The sequence below is a fragment of the Apteryx mantelli genome, chromosome 8 (assembly GCF_036417845.1).
Source record: "Apteryx mantelli isolate bAptMan1 chromosome 8, bAptMan1.hap1, whole genome shotgun sequence".
Taxonomy (NCBI): Eukaryota; Metazoa; Chordata; class Aves; order Apterygiformes; family Apterygidae; genus Apteryx; species Apteryx mantelli.
The window spans coordinates 8711638-8733695 of NC_089985.1; the positions used below are offsets into that span (position 1 = coordinate 8711638).

The 22058-nt window shown below is 48.7% G+C and overlaps 2 protein-coding genes across 5 annotated transcripts in view; one reads left to right on the top strand and one right to left on the bottom strand.

The window, feature by feature from the left end:
* Positions 1-4883, top strand: part of EDEM3 (ER degradation enhancing alpha-mannosidase like protein 3) — a 31591-nt gene extending 26708 nt beyond the window's left edge. For all 3 annotated transcript variants that reach the window (XM_067300543.1, XM_067300544.1, XM_067300546.1), the window contains one exon: positions 1071-4883. In XM_067300543.1, the coding sequence (XP_067156644.1) occupies positions 1071-1474 (404 nt within the window). In that variant the 3' untranslated portion in view covers positions 1475-4883. The remainder of the gene's footprint in view (positions 1-1070) is intronic.
* Positions 4884-11258: 6375 nt separating this feature from the next.
* Positions 11259-22058, bottom strand: part of C8H1orf21 (chromosome 8 C1orf21 homolog) — a 90289-nt gene continuing 79489 nt past the window's right edge. For both annotated transcript variants that reach the window (XM_067300410.1, XM_013956329.2), the window contains exons 4-6: positions 19450-19526; positions 17637-17697; positions 11259-12023 (exon numbers count right to left, since the gene is read on the bottom strand). In XM_067300410.1, the coding sequence (XP_067156511.1) occupies positions 11985-12023; positions 17637-17697; positions 19450-19526 (177 nt within the window). In that variant the 3' untranslated portion in view covers positions 11259-11984. The remainder of the gene's footprint in view (positions 12024-17636; positions 17698-19449; positions 19527-22058) is intronic.

Genomic DNA, 22058 nt, shown 5'->3' on the forward strand with positions numbered 1-22058 from the left:
AAGTTTGATGTTTTTTCCTGTATAATACAAGACAACTACAAGCTAATACATTTCAAATTAAAATGCTTGCATATGGCAGAGATTTCTAGGTTTTTGCCTTTGTAAACCCTCCTCTGGACAGCATTTAAATATTTGTAGCATTGTTTTATTCAAGCAGAGTATGTAGAGAACAAGTCTCTGGGACACTGGTGACAACACTTATCTTCTATACACTTGCAGAGGTGATGGCCTGAAAGCTACAGTATTGTTCCATCATAGCGGCTTACAAATTCTTCCTATTATAACTATAGTTGGGCTGCTGTAATAAAATACTAAACGCAAAAGACAGTTCTGCATTTGAGAATTTGTAATGCATATGTGCTTCTTCCCCCCCTCCTTGTGCTTTCGTTTGGAATCCCAGCAACAATCTTTAAAGGTAAAACGATTCCAAACTACATTATTGATAGCAGTAAGTATCCTGTATTAAAAAGGTTATATGAAGTTATACTCCCTAGAACTCCTGTCTTATATATTAGTTACAAACATTAAATTCTAAAGAAATCAGACTAGTTAAATTGGAGAGCTCACGTAAAGTTAAAACCTAAATCCCTACTTGAGAAATGAATGTTGGCTGCTTTGAATAGGGGTGTGAGGGGGGAGGCACTTCGGCTTTGGCTCTCTTTAATTCACAGTTTAGTAAACCAACATAACTCTGTGCGTCTCCCACTTGCTTAGATGTGGGATCCTGGCTGTGGATCTGGGAGTGCTTTAAAATCCAGTATAAAAATTCAGCGCGCACACGGTGGATGTTAGAGTATTTGCTTAAGACCGAAGAGTGGCAACTAGCACTGGTCCAGAAACCACTAGTCGAGTTTGAGGATCAGAAGCTAGTCTCACTATATTGCTTGCCTTTTTTAGTGTTTAAATGTCTTCCCCTCTGTAAAATCTATTCCTTAATAACGTTAAGTCTTCATATCAACAGAAAGTCTGCACTTCCTTGAAGGTAGTGATCTTGCATTTGAAATGCATAATAAAATGCTGCTTTCCTAGCTTTTTTTCAAAACACTTTTTTTCCTTCCCCCCGCTTAAAGACTTGGAAATGGACAGTATGGACCAGAACTTGTCTGAAAATGATTCACATAAGCAGAGCTCAGAAGAGACTACTTCAGCATCTCAGGATGTTGGCTTGGCCAGTGAGGAGCCTGAAGGAGAAGAAAACTCTGATGTTACTCAGCCTGATCCTTTATCTCCTGCTCACGCAGACAGTGACAGTGTTTCCATTTCAAATCAGGATTCTTACATCCCTGAAAATGAGGCTAGTACTCAAGAGCCAGAATGTGCACAAGTGGATAACCAGGCTCAGGAACAAAAGACTGAGACAGAGTCAGACTCCAAAGCTAACTGGGATAATAAAGTCCAACCTATGGAATCCATATTAGCAGACTGGAATGAAGATATAGAAGCATTTGAAATGATGGAAAAAGATGAACTATGACTTGTAATAATAACTTATTTGTTAGTAAACAAATGGAGAACTCTTTGGGTAGAAGAGAGGCCCTGGTATGAGAGAACTAGGAAACATATTCAGTATTGTGATGAGCAGCCAGGTTTCACCTGGAAAATACCATAGAAATCCAGCACGTGCTCTTTGTATTTTAATTTTTCCTGTTTAAAAATGGGAATGTGCAATTGAAGCATTTGTATGGCTCCATTGCATGGTGCTGTAACCCAGGAGGCTCGTTCAGCGAACGAGCCCGACATCTGCGTTCCAGGCTCCGAGAGGCCAAATTCCTGTAGCCTCTGGAAGGCAAAAGTTGAATGCAGTGGGGTTAACATACCACTTAACGCTTATCGGCGAGAGCACTCGAAGGCAGGAGGTCAGTCACCGTTTTTGTTGGAGTGGAGGTGCGGCTTCGCCGATCTATACTGAATCGAAAGCCTTCATGGGTAGCAACAGGTGAAATCACGCGTTTCCAGTCGTAGCGTCTTTGAGACACGGCTAGAAGCAATTTGATTTTGTTCTGACATATCATAGTGAGACACAGTCATGTTGCTCATCCCTCCTATCTGTTACCCTGAGGAATGACTAAGGTGACTGGGAGTTTTTCCCTTCTGCTCTAATTTCAAATCGAGACACTGTATAAACCAAAGGCGGCGTGTACTTGGTTAGCAAGCTCCCTCAGGGAAACAGACTGACTTGGGGTCTACCAGGTAAAGGTTCACAGCGTGTCACCAAAATTGTACTTGAGTTAAGGTAAAGGGGACAAGAGGGACGTTCAGTACTGGTATTTCCTTTGGCCTTCCAGGTTGAAAAACTCAGTCTAGCCTAAGACACCGAATTCGGACCTGATAACGTTCTCTGAAAGGAGACTAAACAGAATTAGATCAGAATTAACAAAATCTTCCTTTTCTCCAAGTTCTCCTTCTAACAGTCAGCTTGACTTTGTTGTCCTTTTTATATGCAACTTCTATACGTGTGATACGTAAGGCAACGAGGCCAGTGCCAGTAGTGAAGTGCAGCGATTTTGGCTGTTGATTCCATAGTTCAAAGTCTAGTGGTGTGAAGTCAAAGAATGACTGATAGGTTACTCTGGGCTTCGGGAGTTTGTTACAGGTAAGTGTGAGTCCTGATTTGTTATCCCTTTTATGAAAAACTTTGTTTAAATTAAAATGGGGATGTTTAAACAACTGCGAAACGTTTTGACTGTGTCCAAAGAAACTGCCAAAAACTAATGAACTTGATTTATATAAACTGCTTTTAGTGAATTATGATTCAAAGGATTGTTTTATATTAAAGAATAAAATAACACTGCCTATATGCTGCACCAGGCTAAAAATGAAGGTTTATCTTTACAGTGGAAAAAAAAAGAAAAAGCCCCCATCTGAAGCGCACCTTTAATTTAGCTGGTGAAATGATGCGTGCTGAATATGCAACCGTTAATTAGTACAGCCATACTGTATCTATTTATGTATATTGGTGTACAGTATGAATGGCGAGAACCCAGGCAAATGTTGTATACATGTATACTTAATGACACTTGCTTTCAAGAGTACCAAAACGCACAGGCACCTTTTGAGAGCATGACAGTCGATCAGAATATTACACATCAATCGAATGGTAACTTTAAATCGTTAGAGTAGGAGGTAATTTTGAGGAGGAAATGAAGCAGTAGCGGAATAGTGTGGAATAAGTGTCCTTTTAAAATGAATTAGCTTTTAATTGTAGTTACGATTCCTTTGCACAAATAACTGTATGGAGGTTTGAGCTGAATGAGTAGAGCTTAAAGCAGCTGAGCTTTTTCAGTTGAGAGGTTTTTTTTATTTATATATATATATATATAAAAAAAAATATTTGTTTTATGTGGGGCTGTTCACGGAAGCAATTTGATCATGGGAGCCTCCTAAGTGTCCTTGGTTACTTGGAGCCCTGATGCGCCATTGGGGCCGCGCTCGCGCCCGGCTGCGCGGCCCAGCGCCGGCGGCGGCAGGATGAGCCCCGGTGCTGGTGCGGTCGGCGGCTTTCCCTCGCACGCTGCCTACGGCCGCCCGTGCGTCGTGCCACAAGGGCGCGTTCTCGCCCTTCCGCCCTCCGCGCGGGCTGCGTCTTCCTACTGGTTAGGTCTTTGGGGGAAGCGGAATTTCCTTAGGAGTAGAGACCGTCCATCTAACAACTAAAGCTTTTTTTTTTTTTTTTTTTAATCTGCAGAAAATTTATCTTTAGAGCTAAAACTCTTTTAAAAAAGATTAGCTTTCCCTGCCACCGCAAACTCATTTTTATTTCTTAACTACTGTGTGTCTACACCTATTGATAAAGCAGTAGACGTTGTCTCTCCTCTTAAGGGATTTTTTAACAATCCCAGAATTCGGTGTGGATTTGGGAGCGTCTGTTTGGTGGTGGCCTACCTCAGATACACGTTGCCTCCTTTCTTTGGGGTGTTGGTTCATTTTTTTTTGTTGCTGTTTAAGATTGTTTTACTTCATCTTTTGAAATGATCATGAGAGCCATAGCCGTGTTTGACAAGTGGGGTTTACACTTTGTTTACAGAACCGAATCAGGTAAAGTTGACCTTTGGGGAAAGAAGAAAAAATTCGGGAGACAGTTTTATTCAGGGGTTTTGGGTTTTTTTTTTTTTTTTAACTCCTCACAGGGAAATCGGTTTTAGTTAGCCTTTTCATATCGTTCTGAAAAGGAAGTTTCTGTCACTGTCATCATAAAAAGCGAAAAGAATGTATTAATCCTAAAGAACTTCTGGAGAGGGGAGTAAGCGAGCTTTACAAATTTTAAAATGGGCAATACGACTCTTGCAGCCTTCGGTAATCGCCTCTTTATTTGTCTGGACTGTATGAACACCGAAGAATTCGGGGATCGCAGATGGGAATCGCACTTACTCCCTGCCATATAATTCCGATTAGCCAATTGCTTTCTCAGTTGATGTTAGAGGAATATTCTCAATTGTTTACATTTATTGTTTCTTAATGAAGTTTTAAAGTGAGCCCGGCTGCGTTTCTCTCCTCCTCCTGCCGATGTACCTGAAGGCGTTAGTCACGAGTACGTGTACGTTGGGAAGTTAAAACGGGACATCTTATGCAAAAGGCGTCAGTCAGAACATAGAAAAAAATAACATTCTGTGAATGAAATATTGTATGTTCAGATTTTATAAGATTTTTTTTAGCCAGCCCAATTTACAGCCGTATATTTTCTTATGAAAGATGTCTAATAACAGGTGCTGTAACACTATCCTTGGGTTTCACTGTCTGGTGATAAGTGTATACAATATTTCTAAGGGCAACTATGTACTGTGATGTAAAAGTCTGGGCTAAAATGTATATAATCTGTGTACATAATTGTGTACTTGATTATAATTGATTGTAAAGATTTAATAAAATGTAAATATTCTGGTCAAGCTGTTCTAAATCGACACTGATTTCTGAATTGCCCAGCCACATTGGTGGTTTACCTTGGCTTTAGCAAGTAGTGTCTCTACAGGAAACCTGGTTAGCTACCAGCTGGACAAGCAGTGCAAAGGCCAGCTAGGTGCTATAGCCTATTACTGGGGACACGAATAAAGATGTGAAACACTATTAACAAGCGTAATGATGGAGCGGAGTGTGCAGCAACCTCCCCGGGGCCAAGGCAGAGGCCTGCGGCTGGGCTGCCGTAACCCCGTCCTGGCTGCCAAAGGGGCTGGGAAGCGGCTTTGCACAGAAAAACGGGGGGTGCCAGCGGACTGTGAGTCAAGGGTGAGTTAGCAGCGTCCCCCTCCCCGGAAAGGCTTGGAGCAACCTGATCTCGTTGGGACTGTTTCAACCTGTTTTCTATGACTGATTTTTTTTTTTTTAAGCATCTGTTCCTGCAATTAGAATGCCGAACTGCAAAAATCCCTTTTAAATATGAGCACTGCTGGTGCTCAAAGAGGCAGGAGCCCTAGACTTTAGTCTTTGTTCAAGTGGACATCATTGTTTTCAGCAACGAATAGTGTAAGTAGAAAGCATTACCTAACTTCCCCAACCTATGGTTAAGGGAACATCGGGAATTAATGGCTTGGAGTATTTTGGACAAAGCCGTGCTCTGCCTTCCTGCTCCCTGGAGAGGTCCTTAAGCCTAGGTAGTCAAAAAGCATCCTAGTCTGCAGGGAATCTACCAAGGTCATGCCCTTAAAAACGCACCATCCCCTTGGCTAGTGGCTGTGGGCACGTGGAGGTTCAGTTGATTCTGCCTGTAAATCACCAGTAGCTCCTGCAGCGCCGTGGGGGGTGATGGGCACCTCGCCGCAGTCCCTGCTCCAGCACTGGGACTCTCCTTGCACGGCTCCATCAGCGCAGCTTGCGGCTTCAGCTCGGGCCGTGAGGGGAGGCCGGCGCCGCCTGGAAATGAGCTGCCGCCTCCTTGTTGGCTCGTAGGAGCAAAGGGCACAGCGGGGTGGGGGGGGGAGAAGCGCCCGCTTCCCCGAAGGGGCTGCGGCTGCCCTCCGCGGGCTGGGGCGCTGAAGGCAGCGGGGGTGCGGAGGGGGCGCAGCGGGGCCCCCAGCCCACGGCGGGCCGGGAGCGTCCCGGCGGTCCGTCCTCGGCCGCTGCTCCGTGTCCTCCCCTGCTCCGAAAAGCTGCGGCTGCGGCCGGCGCGGGGGCGTGGGAAACCAGCCCGGCCGGGCAACGGCAGCAGCCTCTCGGGGCCTTTTTTGAAGAGGAAATAGGTCGCGTTGCCCGGAGCCCCCTTCTTCTTCTTCGCGGCAAGCGGGGGCCGGGCGAGAGGTGTGCGGGGCCCTGTGGCTCCGGCCAGGCGCTGCTGGGGGGGGACGGGACGGGACGGGACGGCTGCCTCGCCGGCCCCCGCACCGGACGGATTCACGCCTGCTTCGGGGTGAAGCGGCTGCAGACGGGGGCGAGCGAGTGGCAGCGAGGCTTTGCCGCCCCTCTCGGAGCGAGCGTCCGCGCAGCACCCGGCAAAGCTCGGCCAAGTGGCTCGGCCAACCCCGCACCGTGCTCGGCCGCCGAGCCGCTGCGCGCGCGGCCGCAGGTGCCTCCCGAGATCAGCGCGCGCCCCCAAACCAGAGCCAGCGAGTAATGTCAAAAAAGCCCCTTCCAGCCGGGGACGTCGCCCGCGGAGGCTCTACGCAGCGGCGCGTGCGGCTCTCCGCGGGCGCTCGGGGGCTGATGCGGGCGAGCCGCTCGCCAGCCGGGGCCTGGCGCTGCGAGCGGGTGCCGGGCTCGGCCACGCTGGCGTGACGGCGTCGTAGGAAACTGCGGAGCTGCTATTTCAGGCGGCAGCTCGGTGAATAAGCGCGTCTCCCTGTGACTCATTCGGGGGGGTTATTAATAGACGCAGGAACCAGAATGCCAAAAACCTGAGAATACCGCTCCGTTCCCACACAGCGCCAGCTCGCTTCTCGCGCTCGAGAACTTCTGCTCTCAAGAACCGTTCGAGGCAGAAAGAACAGACTTCCCACTCGGCTCCCGCGGGGGCAAAGAACCGCTGCCGCCGCGCACGACGCCAGTTATTCCTTCCGTGCGCGCGCACCGCGTTGCACGCCAGCCCAGCACGCTGGCCCGGTGCTCCGGGCTCAAGGAAACGCCTCGTGTTAACGGGCCAGCACGGGTGAGGCTGTCGCTACTATCAAACCCCGTAGCGGATTACGTAGCAGGCAGAGCATCACCCTCAAGTAACACACGGCGGGCTCCTCCGGCCAAGCACGGCTCGCCCGGCCCAGGCCAGCCGCGAGCTCAAAGCCGGTGCTCACCTGAATGCGTTAGGCAGAGGTGCGCAGCTAAAAAATAATACTAATTAAAAAAAAAAAAAAAAAAAAGCTAAAGTTGGTTTTAAAGCAAAGATGCAAGCAAACCTCTCTGAGCTTTCCCATTGCCAAGCTCAGCTGGGTCAGGCTCCACTTGATTTTGCTGAACACGTGATCCAGCGACCGCAGAATCCTGTAACGTGAATTTTTTTTTTTTTCTTCGGCGGCTACTGAGGCTCTCGGGTGCTTGGCCTCAATTTCTCCTCCCCACCCAGGAAAGCTAATATCCTGCCCCTCCGAAAAACCCATCCTCCAGCCTCCTTGTCCTCCCCCCCTTCCCCAAACATTTATGGAATTAAACTAGGAAAAGGAAATATTTTACTGGAAAAGGAGATTTTTCTCAGAGGTATCATAAATCCAGTACAGGGCCTTCTAATATTAAACACTTGAAAATCATTATCAATAAGGCCACATAGGTAGGAAGGTCAACAGCTCTGGACTTGCTCATTGACCACCATAAAAATATGGTGATGCTGCCCCAAAAACTTGACTTCAGACAAGGCTTTCGATTTTCCCAGGCATGCAAGTGCTATTTGCCACTTGGTTTTGGCCACCCCAGATCACTTATCTAGCCCCCACTTCATCCGTTTGCTCATGAGGACGTTACGGGAGCCAGTGAAAGCCTGGCTACAGTCGAGATGATAGACAACCATGAACCGCTCTCCTGTCATCCACTGAGCCAGGCGTTTCACTGCAGAGAGCTATATCGGGTTGGTTAAGCACGATTTCCCCTTCAGAAATCCATCTGCTCTACCCCCGAGCACCTTCTCGTCCTTCATGTGTTTGAAAACGGTTCGTGGGAGGATTTGCTCCATCACCTTCCCAGGGATGGCGGTGAGGCCGGGCAGCCTGTAGTTCGCCTGATTCAAGCACAGAGCGGGACGTGAGAGACCCTGCTTCCAAAGGATGAAGTACGGGCGAGATAAGCAGACGCTGAAGTGAAAATGGGCTGAACTGCTGGGCTCAAAGGGTTGTGATCAGCAGCAAGATGTCCAGCTGGAGGCCAGGCACTAGTGGTGTCCTCCAGGCATTGATATTGGGGCCAATACCGCTTCACATCTTCATTCCTGACCTGGATGATGGGACTGAGTGCAGCCTCAGCAAGTTTGCAGATGATGATACCAAATGGGGAGGAGCGGCTGATGCACCAGAGGGCTGTGCTGCCACTCAGAGAGACCTGGACAGGCTGGAGAAACAGGCAGAGAAGAACCTCATGCAGTCCAACAGAGGGAAGTGCAGAGTCCTGCACTTAGGGAGGAATAACCCCAGGCACCAGGACAGGCTGGGGGCTGAGCTGCTGGAGAGCAGCTCTGCAGAGAAGGACCTGGGGGGTCCTGGTGGACACCAGGTTGAACATGGGCCCTTGCAGTGAAGGAGGACAACAGTATCCTGGGCTGCATTAGGCAGAACATTGACAGCAGGTCGCAGGAGCTGGTCCTTCCCCTCCATCAGCACTGGTGAGGATGCACCTGGAGTGCTGGGTCCAGTGCTGGGCTCCCCAGTGCAAGGAGGACATGGACCTTCTGGAGCAAGTCCAGCAAAGAGCCACAAAGATGATGAAGGGCCTCTGCGGTGGCACGCAAAGCAACACCGGCCACCCTGATCCCCAAGGCAAACTATAAAACCATTGCGGGGGAAAAAAATGCCAACAGCAGTCAGAAATCAGCCTCAATTTTGTTTAAAGCTCATATTAAATTCATTCCTCAGTGGACGCGTGCATGAAACAGCCAGAAGGCTCTTTTATTGCAAAGACCAAGCGTGTCGACCGGGCCAGCTTGGGATTGAGTCATCTCCAGCTCCAAAATCGAAGTGACAGATAATTACTGTTGTATAAGCTTGCTAAAAGTGAAATAGCCAAGAAGTGAGTATTTGCCTGAAGTCTAATTTTTTAACACGACTGCAAAGGTTTTTGGAGTTCAAACATGCCTCTCTAGCACTTCATCTACCTATTTGTCCTTATCTTTGGACAAGTCTCTTAAGTCAGAGTTTAAAATACTTGCCCTGCTTCACGGCAAGGACCTGGCATCACCCTGGGCACTTTTACAGCAATTAAAACAGATGCTGCAAAAAAAAAAAGAGGAAAACCAACCACGTGCAATAGTCCAGATTGCCGCCTCCTTTCCCTTACGCCAGGTGCCCCCGCGTCTTGCAGCAATGCAACACACAACGGTGCGCGGCCCACCCACCTCGCAGGAATTCAGCCGGTGCCGAGCGCTGCCGAAACCCATCAGCCCAGAGAGCAGAACTAGGGCAAGAAGCAGCCTCTAGTCCTGAGCCCTGCCAAAATCCTGCCGGAAGGCAAAAAAAAAAAAGGGCCGGGAGGGGGGTCTCGCCTCCTCCTCGGGGGCCAAAGTCCACTTTCCTGCGCACGCTGGCCACGCAGTGCCTGTGTTTCCTGCACGGCACCCGACCACCCGCGTCTCTCTCCAGCTTTTCGGAAATGTGCTGTTTTAGATACCTCGTCTGGACTAAACCGCGACCGGCAGCTTTCACCGGGACGTCTCCTTCTCCAAGCCAAAGCGCCGACCGCAGGTATCCAACTGCCCCATGCCGGGGCACAGCCCCATCCCCAGCGCAGGAGGCCACTAAAATTTGGCCAGAAAAGGAAAGTCAGCACAAATCACCAAGGTGCTGGAGCAAGGAAACCGCGTGCCGATGGAAGAAGTTCGCTCACAAAAACCCTTTCGCTCCAATTTTGTTTAAGCCCCCGAGAAGTTGACTCGGCACTTAAGCCTACTAAATCAATCAGTTTGGCCTAGAGTGATTTTTTTTTTTTTCCAGTGGTTCCCATATAACAAACCTCGAAAAACCCATTTACAAATAAGAAGCAGTACATCCTATAGAAGCAGTTCTACTTCTTCTCCCACTCTCCGCTCTTCCGCAATCCCAAATATATTTGATGGGTGCAATCTGGAGGTGCAGCTTTGAGGAGAGCTGCATTGGAAGCCACAGTAATCCACTTACATTATTATAGGTCTTCGGCCACACAGAAATGGTAGTATATATTTAGAACACTAATGCAATTTGCTAGAACTTTGCAAAGGGAAAAAAAAGACCAGATGAAAAAAAAGCAGCATTTTTCTGTGCAACTTAACAGCGTAAGATACGCCAGGGCCTATGATTTTCTGACCCGATTTGAATGGGCAAGAAAGTCCCCAATTCCGTCCCAATTTACTGCACAATGGTAAGGGAAATCACTTTAAAACTATTAGTTGGCCAGCAGAAACTTCATGTTAGGTCACTATATGCCTTATACATAGGATTTGTATAGGGAAATTTATAAATGAGACCTTCATCATTTAGAAAATGAAGTCTATGCTAGAAGAAAGGACCCAATCCCATCACTCCTCCGCTGTTGTAGAAGGCTTTATAAAGCACTTTCGAGAGAAGGATTTGTGGGATCAAATCCTAAGACTGTTTATTAATTAAACTGCTTAAGTAATTCAAGCACGCAATTCAAACTCCTCAGCGGGGCCACCTGCTCGAGCGCTCACATAATTTATGGGGAAAAAAGAAAAAATCATGCACAAGAGGACAGTGATCACGTCAAAGGATTCGTAACAAATTAGATGCTTCTTCAGCACTGAGAAAGTAGAACAGACCTAATGAGGATGATGTGTTAGGAAAAGTAGGAAAAACTCAAGGAAGTCATACTGTAGCAAAGCAGGGAGAAAAGCTGTTTGTACAGGTAACAACCATCTCCTTTAAAAGAATAAATACAAAAGGTGCCTTTTTTTTTCTTAAGTTTTTTTTTTCTTACTCATGACAGTTTTTGTTAAAAATATTACATCTTGCTTTTGAGAAGGTAATATCCTCCTTGTGCAATATGGAAAAATAAACTTTACAGCACACGCAACAGATATCCCCGGCCGGCACAGAGCTGCTTTAAAACACTCGCTCCACGGAGTCGTAAATGCGGGGGGCCGCTTCTGCCTTCCCTCTCCCCAGGCTCTTAAAACGCTGCATCGTATGAATGGTAAAAGACAAGAATACATAAAAACAGTAAAATGTTTATTTTCTTAGAAAAAAAGAGATTCAAAATGATTGTGATCACACTCCCATTCGTGCTCAGCAAAGCCAGTACTGCAAGCTTAGTCCTTGATTAAGATACCTATTAAATGAAAACTCTTTTCCTCTTAAAATACAAATCCCTGCTCCTGCATCACTTCCAGTATTTCAGTGATAACATGCTTTTAATGGATACTAGCTTCTCCGCTTCTTCCCAGCGGAGAAACGAGGCCTGCCATGGCAAAACATCCCATCTCCAAAGCTTGAAATCACCAGCATTAACAAGCACGCCGGCCCGTACGCGGCCTGACAGACAGCTTAGGGGTGTTTCCTAGACGCTTGGACGTTCACTTATGGAAGCCTGGTAAGACACTACCTCATCCGATAGAAAACTGGCCCGAAGCCTCAATAAGATCAACACTGTCTTTCAGATTAACCTTAAGGATTTGCTGCATATCTGGACACGGAAAAAAGTGGAAAGTTGCGACAAGTTTTAACTAGCAGCAACAAAAACGGTCCCATACGAGTTCTTAGCAATATTCCTCGTCTGGTCATTAAGAAACACTGTAACTGAATGGAGCATATAATGTGGAAATGATCTTCTTGCGCTATGTAGTGCTGCTCGCTCTAGAAGACTTCCCAAAGGTCTCGGCGGGGTTGGAATCTATTTACACAGTAGTATTCCTGCTTCGCTGGGCAGAATTGGCACTATGTGACATCCTCCTCTTCTGAACAATAGTCACGACCCTTGAAAGAGAGGGAGAGAGAAAAGAGCCATGTTTGTAAAGGATTGATTGAAAACAGAAGTGACAAAAAGCAACGGAGGACTTCAAAACTACCTATTATTTCAGTTCCGTAAACTTAGGAGATTTAAGTTTAGAGCTGGGCAGAAGCCTGAAAACCAGGGAAAAGAGTCTGCACAACTCCTAAATCCATTTCTGGAAGATCTCCGTGAAACCCAAACAGGAACCTGTTCCAGTACTGTCAATCTCTCAGCATTTCCATCCACTCTGTTGACTCCCAGGGGGTTCAACGAACTGTTTTCCAAACCCGTTTTACAAAAGGCTGTGCCCTGACGGAGGCCACCTTTCCGATCCACCACGAAACACAAGCTCTCAAGCAAAGGCCACCACGCACGTAACCCTATGAGCTGCGCTGCCAGGCATCTGCGGGGATCTTTAGCTGCGCTCGACGGCCAAATGCTGCTGGTAAAAGGGCTTGCTCAGCAGGTTGGGGAAAAAAGAAGCCTAAGCAGCCCTAATTTCGGTTCAGCACTGACCCAAAAAGAAACATTTCTAAGTAGAAGAGTTGATTCAGAAAAAAAGAGGAGCTGAAGGAATGTAGAAACACTTTGCAGCGAAGCCCAAATCCATTGGGTTCCTTTAGGCCAAGGCCCAGGACGTACTCTTCAAACCAACAAAACCACCAGCTTCATCAACGTCCGAGGCTCAGGGCGCCGCTGGGGATTATGTCACCTGGTCCCCAGCGCGCTGGTGAAGAGGGAGCCCACCGGCCATCCGCCCCTGCCGTGCTCTGCACGAGGGGCCACCAAAGCTTGAATAAACCCCAAACATTTAATCCCATCTTGCATTTTTTTTCCCCACCCCTTTTCTCCTGCCGTTTCTTGCCTTTTCGGTTCGATTCCCAACACAGCAGCACGCTGCTCCGCAGAGGCACGGAGGGAAAGGCTCGCAAAAGCAATGCGCCGAACAAGTCTGCGCCGCCTCCCGCCCGCTCCGCGAAGGCAAACAAAGGGCAGCCAGCCGCCGCCGCACGTCCGATCTCCGCCTGGGCCCTGCGGGAGAAGGGGCTGCTGGCGCTGGTGCCCAGGAGGTGGCTTCCCCACCCGGGCTCAGGGCGAGGACCGGGTCCGTGCAGTCATCGCCCGGCGCGGGAGGCCGCCCGGCGTTGGAGCCTTCTCCAGCCTTCTGCTTCCAATTCAGCGTGTGTAGGCAGCAGCAGCACGGTTGAAAGGGGGAGAGAGTGACAACGCTGGCTGAAATACCAGGAATACTTCCCACGCTTTCCTGAAGCGTGACATGCAGCTCTTCTACGCACCATCCCGGGAAGAAACCAGCAGAAGAGACCTCCAACCAACAACCCATGGACTTCCCAGGCGAAGGCAATGCCCCGTTTGAAAATTAAGAGCCGTCCTAGCACCACGCTGCAGCCTGAGACCGCAGTGTTTTGGCACTGGGGCGCTCGACGCTGCAGACCGCCTGCATTTCCCCCTCACATGCAGCCACCAGAGCAGCCTTCAACCGACTCACCAGCTGTTGGGAAGGCGGAGGAAGGGAGCAACAACGTAGGCTTTTGCAGCCGCTTCGCTTGCTGAAGTTTGCACGGCCGCTTCCTTCTCTCCCATGCTCGAAGCTGAATAAAACCCTTGCTAGAAGCTGGGCGCAGTATTGCACTGTTCGATACAGAAGGAAGACGCGTTCGTAACATGACGGCACCTATCCCGGGTTTTCTACATACACGACCCAGTTACACTAGAAAGACCAGAAAGCTCCTGGACTAGCCCACGCTTAATTCCAGCACAAACACCTACGCGAAGCGCCTGGGCTCAGCCCTGCAGGGCTCGAGGCACGCTGGCCCAGGTCGCCGGGGGCGAAGACCTGCTCGCCTGGAAGCACGTGAGAAACGGCCCTGGCGCCCTGGAGATGCTCACGAGCAGAAAGCGAAGCGGAGGCTTCCCCTGTCCGGGCAGCGGCACTTCGCTGAGTGAGCTCTCAATGAGAGCCAACGCCTGTACAGAACATTCAGTCTCCTAAAAAGAGCAGAATTGGGGGAAACTACGCTAAAAGGATGCTGGAAAACTTAACGGCGCTTGCATTCGATTGCGTTTCAGGCAGAAGGTCGGGCAAGCTTTCCAGCTCACCACCTGCCGAGCAGAGATCTGCTTTGGTCCTGCTAAGCCCTGTGGCCCCAATCCAGAGAAATACCTTAAGCAAACGCCCGTTCTGGCCCCCCTGGTTGTTTCGAAGGACGTCTGATGGACCCTGGAGTAGCCGATACCCCAAGTGCTCATGCCTGCCATCAGCTGGAAGCCTGCTGAGCTTCAGATGGGAAATTATTGTGGTGGGACCGGGCAAAATGCCGCTCCAAGAGTCAAGCTCAGCAGCTTGCAAAGCAGCTAAGGCCTTCTGAAGGAAACGGAAATAAAATATGGACCATGCGAATGGCCAGGCAGAAGATGAGCTCTGCTACGTAGACAGTATCCGGTAGTATTTAAATGCAAACATAGGTGACGGCGTGTTTCTTGAGGGAGAACATGTGCAAGCAGATGCATAACTGATAGAAAGAAAAAGGCACTGGTGAAGGTAAGGGACCCTCCAAAAGGCAGCCGGATTTTGGTGGGAAAGGTCGGACGTGGCTGGCGAAAGCACGTCCCGGCTCTCGCTGCCGCCTGCCGGGGAGCGGGCGCCCGCTTGCGGGACGGCACGCGGCCGCAGCGACGCGGGCAAAGCCCAGCGCAGCGAAACGCTCGAGTCCTTCCGCAGCTCCTCTTCCTCCCGCAGGGCCCTGAACGCCGCCGAGCGACCGCAATACAAGGGCCGTTAAACGGAGACGAGTTCCAATGACTCGCGGTGTCAGTTAGCTGGGTTAAGGATCAGAAGAGCAGGAACATATACATACAAGCCGAGCTAATTCCTAGGAAACCCTTTCTTCCTCCCTTGCCGTTCCAAAATCCGGACTTCTAATTTTTGTAGCGGACCACGAAAATGCCTTAACGCAAGCGTGCGAGTCCAAGGCAACGAGAAGAGGCCTGCAGTGCCTCTCCCGCAGCTCACACCAAAGAGCAGAGGAGAGCGAGCAGCTAATTCCCCCACAGCCCGACAGCGCTGGGATCCTGACGCCTCCACCAGGATATCCTACGTGGTTGATGATATTCTTTTACACTAAAAAAAAACAAAAAAAAACACCCAAAACAACCCAAACCGCCCAACCACCAAAGTGACCTCCAGTTGCGCAAAGCAACGTGCTGAAGCAGAAGGAGGGACATCATTTGAAGTGTGTGTGCATTGCAATTATTACTATTTTTAAGGCAGTGTAGCTACGGAGGGAACAGCTTCTGACGACACGACCACTGATGAATTCCACCAATATAGGTTACCTGGATTGTGGTTTTGCATTTTACAGCTCACAGTTTTTAACACTGCTTTTGTTTCACGCTTTCACGGAAGCGCCGGTGAGCCTGGCATCCCGGCATCGTGCAACATGCACAACCGACCCAGCAGACAGTCCTGGACAGGACCCAGCCCGCAACAGCTCTCAGGCCTTCCACCGGCTTCTTAATTCCTTCTTCTCTTCTCTCATAACGCTTTGCACATCCAGGCTTCACATCAAGCAGAACCCAAACCCAACGCGGACCTAACTCGCTCCCCTTTAAAGAAACGCTCTAGATCGTTTCATTAAGGCTTCCTTGATCTCCGGGATTCGTAAATACTTCATATTTTCAATTGCTAAAACATCAGCTCCTTCTCTTCTGATTTCACGCCTTGATGGCAGAAACTGTATTTCAGCCAGCCTTCCTGCCCATTTAACCATTTTGCCGTGAGTCCAAAACACACATCGGACCTTCTCTCCAGCGCGTAGCGTGCACGTTCGAACGGCTGCTGGTCATTCGTACGAGCCGCCCTAACAGCCGTCGGGCTTTCGGGGCAAGTTCAGGGGGTATTTTCTTCCTGACCGCAGAATTCCCGCCGACACAGCTCACGGGCTCGGTGACCGGCAGCCCGTCTCCAGCCCAAGGCCGGTGCTGCTGGGGCTGCGGTGACCAAACGACCGTCACACCACCACCTGGGTCCTGCTCGAACCTCCCACTGCGGTGGGTACTTCGGCTGTAACCGGCGAGCCGCGCAGTGATTTAATGCTTTTAATTTTTCTGTCGCCATCCTCCCCTTCCCCGGAGAACAGGCTGAAAATGCTATTTAAGGATCAAATAAGAATCTTCCTATCTTCCCATCTTTCCGGCACTTCTGGCAGATACCTACAAAACCAATGCATTTCTGGCAAAAATTAATTAAAAACAAAACTTCTCTTAGTAGGAGTTTTTCCTCGGGCGCAGAAAGCAAATCCCATGCTCAGCTGTGCGCTAACCCCTGCCAAGCTCCTCGACTGCCGGCAGCTCGAAACGCGCGGCAGCTGCCTTCCTCCCTTCGACGGGCAAAACTGTACAATTCATCTTATTCGGCCGCCTCTGCAAAAAGGAGCACGGGAGCACCGGCAAGCGCCCGCGAGCGCGATCCCGGCCCGCGGCGGGGAATGCACAGTATCGCCGCAGGAAAAGCATCTAAATGTTCACAGGGTCAACGCATTAATTCAAAGGGGAATTAGCTCTATAGCAGAATAAAAATAAAAATATAAAAAAATACAGGCAGAAATTCTGCTTTTACATCCACATATGGGAATGCCACAGGTTAAGCTAAACCTTGCTCCGGTCAATTGCTCACATGGAAACACTCTTCCCGAGACTCTACAAAGTCCTCGGCCCTTTTTATTCTTTTTCCCCTCATAATTAAAAATTCAGCTCCAGACATGAAAACAGCTCCCTGAATAATCTAATCGCCACACACTGTCTGAGTGAATTGAAATATTTGTTATTCCTCTCTAATTTTATGCTACTCTAAAAAAAAATACATTTGACAAAAGCAAAACAAATTTGCAAAACAAATTATCCAGCGTAACACGCCAGCGATGTGGGCAAAAACGGCAGAAATTCACAGCTGTCCAAGTCAAAATTCCCCTCCTTCTCTGCAACCCCAAATCACCATTCGGGAGTAGGAATTACTTTATTCCAGCTGGGGAATCAAATGTTTAACATCAAATGCCAGGTAAGGTGCCCAGCTCCAAAATGCGAAACCTAAAGAACCACTGATGAGCGGACACCAGCTGAGGGTATGACCAAGAGCAGAGAGGTCTCTCCCGGCTTCTCCTCGGGGCTGGCAAGGTGATCCAAGCAGCCCATTTAACCTCTGACCGTCTCCGTTTCCCACCTGTGTCGTGATACAAAAGTTCTCCACCATCTCACAAGGAATTACCCTCAATTAGAAGATTTGTGGAAAGCACTAAGATCCATAAATGAAAGCTGCCGTCAAGATCCCGAGCTAGGCAAAGCCTCATTCACCCCCCTTCTTCGGAAAATGTGGAGCTCAGCTCTTGAGGGGGGGTTGCCCAGCGCCTGGGCACAGGTCTGCACGGCCTCCGGGGAGGGCAGCTACCCCGAGGAGCTCCAGCGGGAGACGAGCAGAGCGGGGCCCTGCGAGCGGCGGCGCGGGGGTCTGGCAGCCCCCTCGGGGTGCCCACGGGCAGGCCTGCCTGCCTGCCTGCGCACGCGCGCGGGTGCCGGACTCCTACCTTTTCAATTTTTTCGTCGAGCATCCTGAAGAATTCCTGTTGGCTTTCGGAGATGTGCATGCTGCAAAGCAAAGGGAGAGCGTCAGCACCCGTAGGAAGCTTCTCTCCTTTTAAAACACCCGTGCGCGGTCCAGAATAGGCCAGGATCCAGTTTTAAGGTTTTACCACCGCGAAAAATAACTCGCTTTTCTGTCATTGTAGAAAAAAAGCGTAAGAAACCCAACCAGAGGACAGTACGGCCCCCACGGTCCATAAGGTGAGTCATTATGATCAAAACCCCTGGCTCTGCACGTTGCAGGATCCAGGCTAAGCCAGCGCTTCCCATCACCAAATTTGGTCTCTGAGCCATATCCCACAGCTGTCACACGGGTTTTTTAAGCGATCTGAAGGTCCCCCTTTTTCAGGCAGACTCCAGGTGCTAGGAAAGAGCCCGCTGCCCCAGCGGACCTCGCTACGCTGAGACGGCACGTTTTTCCGAGACTGCCGACTTCCCCACCATGAAGTTAGATGCCTCCAAGGCGAGATTAAAGCCTAAATTACAGCCTCTCTCTCACTACACTTTATAAGGTGGAGAGAGCAACTCTCACTCACGTCAACCATAATTTGTAAGGGAACTAAACAAAGGGAAAAAAAACCCCACCGCGTTGCACTGCTCTATGGATGAAAAGCGTACACACTCCAGGAGAGCCTGAGCTGCACTGGAGATCCAAAAGTGACACCCTTACGGGCCACGAGAAAAATTTAGCTGGGCAATAAAATTGCCCGGCAATTTGCAGGTGCAACGCACACGCACACAAAATGCGGACACAGTCTCTGTTTTGAGGAACTGTGCAAAACTGTAACACCCTTAGCGACTTAATGAGCAGCTGGAAGAGAGCGCAAATGGACCACTGGACCTACACGCAGTCCTTGGGTGTCCTCCAGAAGAAAACGTTTCTCCCAAATGGAAATACGGAAATTACTGCTTTTCTTGAAGGAAGTGCAGCAGCATGCGAATGCATTTTTAGACGTCTCGTGGCAGACTGATTAAAGACAAGGGCGTATGGATGAAGTCTCATTAAGGCAAGGTGGTAGCAACATGTCGTTCAGGGTGAAGAGGAAGCAACCAAGCCCTCGGCCTCTGTCAAAGACCCCCATGGATTTACTGCTGGTCCCGTACGTACAGTGTTTATGTAAAAATCTACATGCTCCTCGATATAGCAGGAATCTTCCCAACCTTACTGTTCTAGGTAACATTTTAAAACTTCCTCCACTGTACTTGAATTTAATAGTATTGGCAAAACGGTCTAAGTTTTGTTTTAAAATAACACCCATTCAACAAGGAAAACAGTCCTATAAAAGGCATTTAATTATTTATCTATTTATTTTTACTCTTCAAGAAAAGTAGGCCTTTCCCAGGCAATGCCCCAAATCTCACTCCATTAGGGTCAGATTTGTTAAGGTTTTGAGACTATAAACCTTAAAAGAAAAAAAAATAAATTGCACATGATGATAACCAATATTTGTCGACTTAGTGATGAGGAACTCAAACCCACGTATCAAGCGAAATTCAGTGGTGCGGAAGAATAGCAGCTTGGGTAAACAGTGGAGCGCCCCATATAACGAAGACAGCAATGACCATTTCCGAAACAATTTAATCATTTTACATGGAAGAAGTTTACCCTCCCTGGGCCCACAGAGTCATCGTGCAGTATAGCTGCTAACCTAAGCCCAGGAGGGAGCAAAAACTTCCCAGGGAACTTAACCGGTAACTATTTGGGAACATGAGTGCACATAAAATTTTGTTAATAATTGAAAAAAAAACGGAACTTACTTTGCTCTGGGTTGATGTACTAATCCTGGGATCTCTTTATTAGATTTAAGTCTTACGTTTGAACTGGCACTTTTTTCCTGAAACACACAAAAACACAAGACGGAAATCATCAGCATTTATTGAGCACACAAAGCACAGCTGGCGTTTGTCATGGGAACATCACGCTCCACCGGACTCGGTCACGTCTGCCTGGACCGCCCAGCGAAGAAAAGCAAAATTAAAGGAAAAAAAGTGATGAAATGACCCAGGGAAACGTGCAGCCAGCAGCTCGGGTGGACAGACGTTAAATGGGACGAGCGGGGGCTTGGTGATCACCAGGGCACCGCAAAGCCCCCAGCCACCAGCCCAAATGTGGCAGGTAGCCATCGACCTCTTGTTTTCAGGGAAAAAAACTATCTCCTGCCTGCAAAAAAGTGGGAAAGCACGTGGCCGCTTGCAAGTCTTCCCGGAGCAGCGGGAAGCTGCCGGTACGGATGGGCCCGCGTTGAGCCGACCTCTCCGGCCCGCCACCGAAACCGGTCACCGGCGTCTCCTCGGGCGCACCACGCCGGCGACAATTCGAGCCAGGCAAAACGAGAAACGAGCCCTTCCGCCGGTAATTCTGGCGGCTTTGTTCCGCCTTATTTACTCGCTGAATGAATAAATCACGCCAAGTGATTTTTAAGAGGGCTACTGAATCGCTGGCTCAAAAAGTAGGCCGTCTAGCAGCTAACACTTTAATGAATAACTCTACAAGGACCGTAAACATCGAGCGCCGCAGCATATTTAACGCTGTTCAACGCATAGTTGCTAATCCTCCCAAAGAGAAAACAGCGCCGGGCCTGAAAATCACCCTAAGAGAGAAGCAAGCCTTGCTTTCCAAGCCTTAGCAAACTCCCTCTCTATACAAATACAGATATACGTGCAGATGCCGGGATCAGCACCAACCCTGCTCTGAAGAAACTTCTCCCGCTTAGGGACGACCAGGAAGCCACGAGAAGAAAACACACTTAGGCACTGCCTTCTTTCTGCGGGTCCCATAAAAACATTCGGAAGATTAGCTAACTCGCTCAGGAGGACGGGAATAAATTTCCCGTTAACCCAATGCCACGACCCCCCAGACTATTCCCTGCCACCTATGGCTTCTAATAACGGAGACGCATCTACCGCCTGCTGCTTGCGGCTGGAAATTAATATGCAAAGGTTTGTTTGCTTTTAATCTAGCTCTGCTTCGCAGGCTGGCAGAAAGGTAAGAGAGTAAATAACGCCTCTCACCACAGATTTAAAAATAAACCACTCGGGACGCTGTAATTGGATATCCGCGGCAGCCAGTCTCCAGCAAAAAGGGTAATAGCGGACGCTTTATTCCCCGTCATTTTGCAACTAATCACTATCAAAGTAAAGCTGTCAGCAAACCAAGGTGATTCCAGTTGATAGATTTGTTAATTATTGCTAATTCCCCCCGAAAAGGACGTGCCGCACCAGAATTGCAGGGCGTTAGCAGATGGCAGCGACTCTGCTGCCAGATGCCGTTAGCACGGCAACAGCCACCGCTGCCACCAGCATGAACTACGTGCCAGCATTTCCCCGGACGTCTCCCCTCTTACGCCTTCCCCCTCCCCCTCCTGGAGACATGTGCGCCTAATTTTAAGTATTTTCTTTTCCTCATAAAAAGCCCCTTTTTAAGAACCTTTGATAATTATAGGGATTGTCGATTTTTGAGAGAGACGCTTCCAAACGATGAGACCGTGTATTATTTTGTGTGTGCGGCATTTTTAACTGATGAGATGGGCACAAAAGAAATCAATTAAAGATGGTAGTAACAATTACTTCCACTACCTAATCTACTGACCAGTTTTCATCAACTTATGGTCACCTTTTGGTCTTTCATTGCTTTTCTCAAATGTTACAATAATCAAACAAATATAGGACCAAATAGGAAAAAAAAAAAAACCCACGTAAAACAGTAAATCTTAGCATAAGCAAAGCAGGTTTCTTTGATTTTTTTTTTTTAATTTAATTTGGAAAAGGCTGAAAATATCCAACTTGCAGCTGTACCCTGAGCCACCAATGTCTGGAGGTGGCACATTCTCAAGAATTAGTTCTGTTTTTAAGACGCCTTCGCCTCTATAGATTCTCTATTAAAATACATTCAAGTTCACAGAAATATCGCAGGTCTCACCAGACAGTGATTACCTTTTACTTAATATTGGTAGTTTACAGCTCTTCAAATATTTGTAAGTACCACACATCATTCATAACAGGGTAGCACTTTTCCTCAAAGGAGTTTGCAGCACCTTTCGAGCTGTTTTCCAGAACTATGTAATTCATCGTTAAAAGCATTTGGGGGAAAGCGAAGAGCTGGGTCTCGAGCCCGTGCGGTGAGGGGGCCGGGCACGGTGAGGAGCACGTCCGTCAGACCAGCACGCCTAACGGATGCACCCATCACAGCTCACGTGCCAAGAGGGAGCAAGCCCTAGGTGCTAACGGTGGGTGAGGAGACACCCGACAAAGACGTTCTCATCGCAGTCACAGAAAGGACCTTCAAAAAAAATTTAAAAAGCCTTTATTAAAAGCAATCCCCTTAGGGATACAAATACCCACGGCAATGCTGAACTTTCTATTACCGG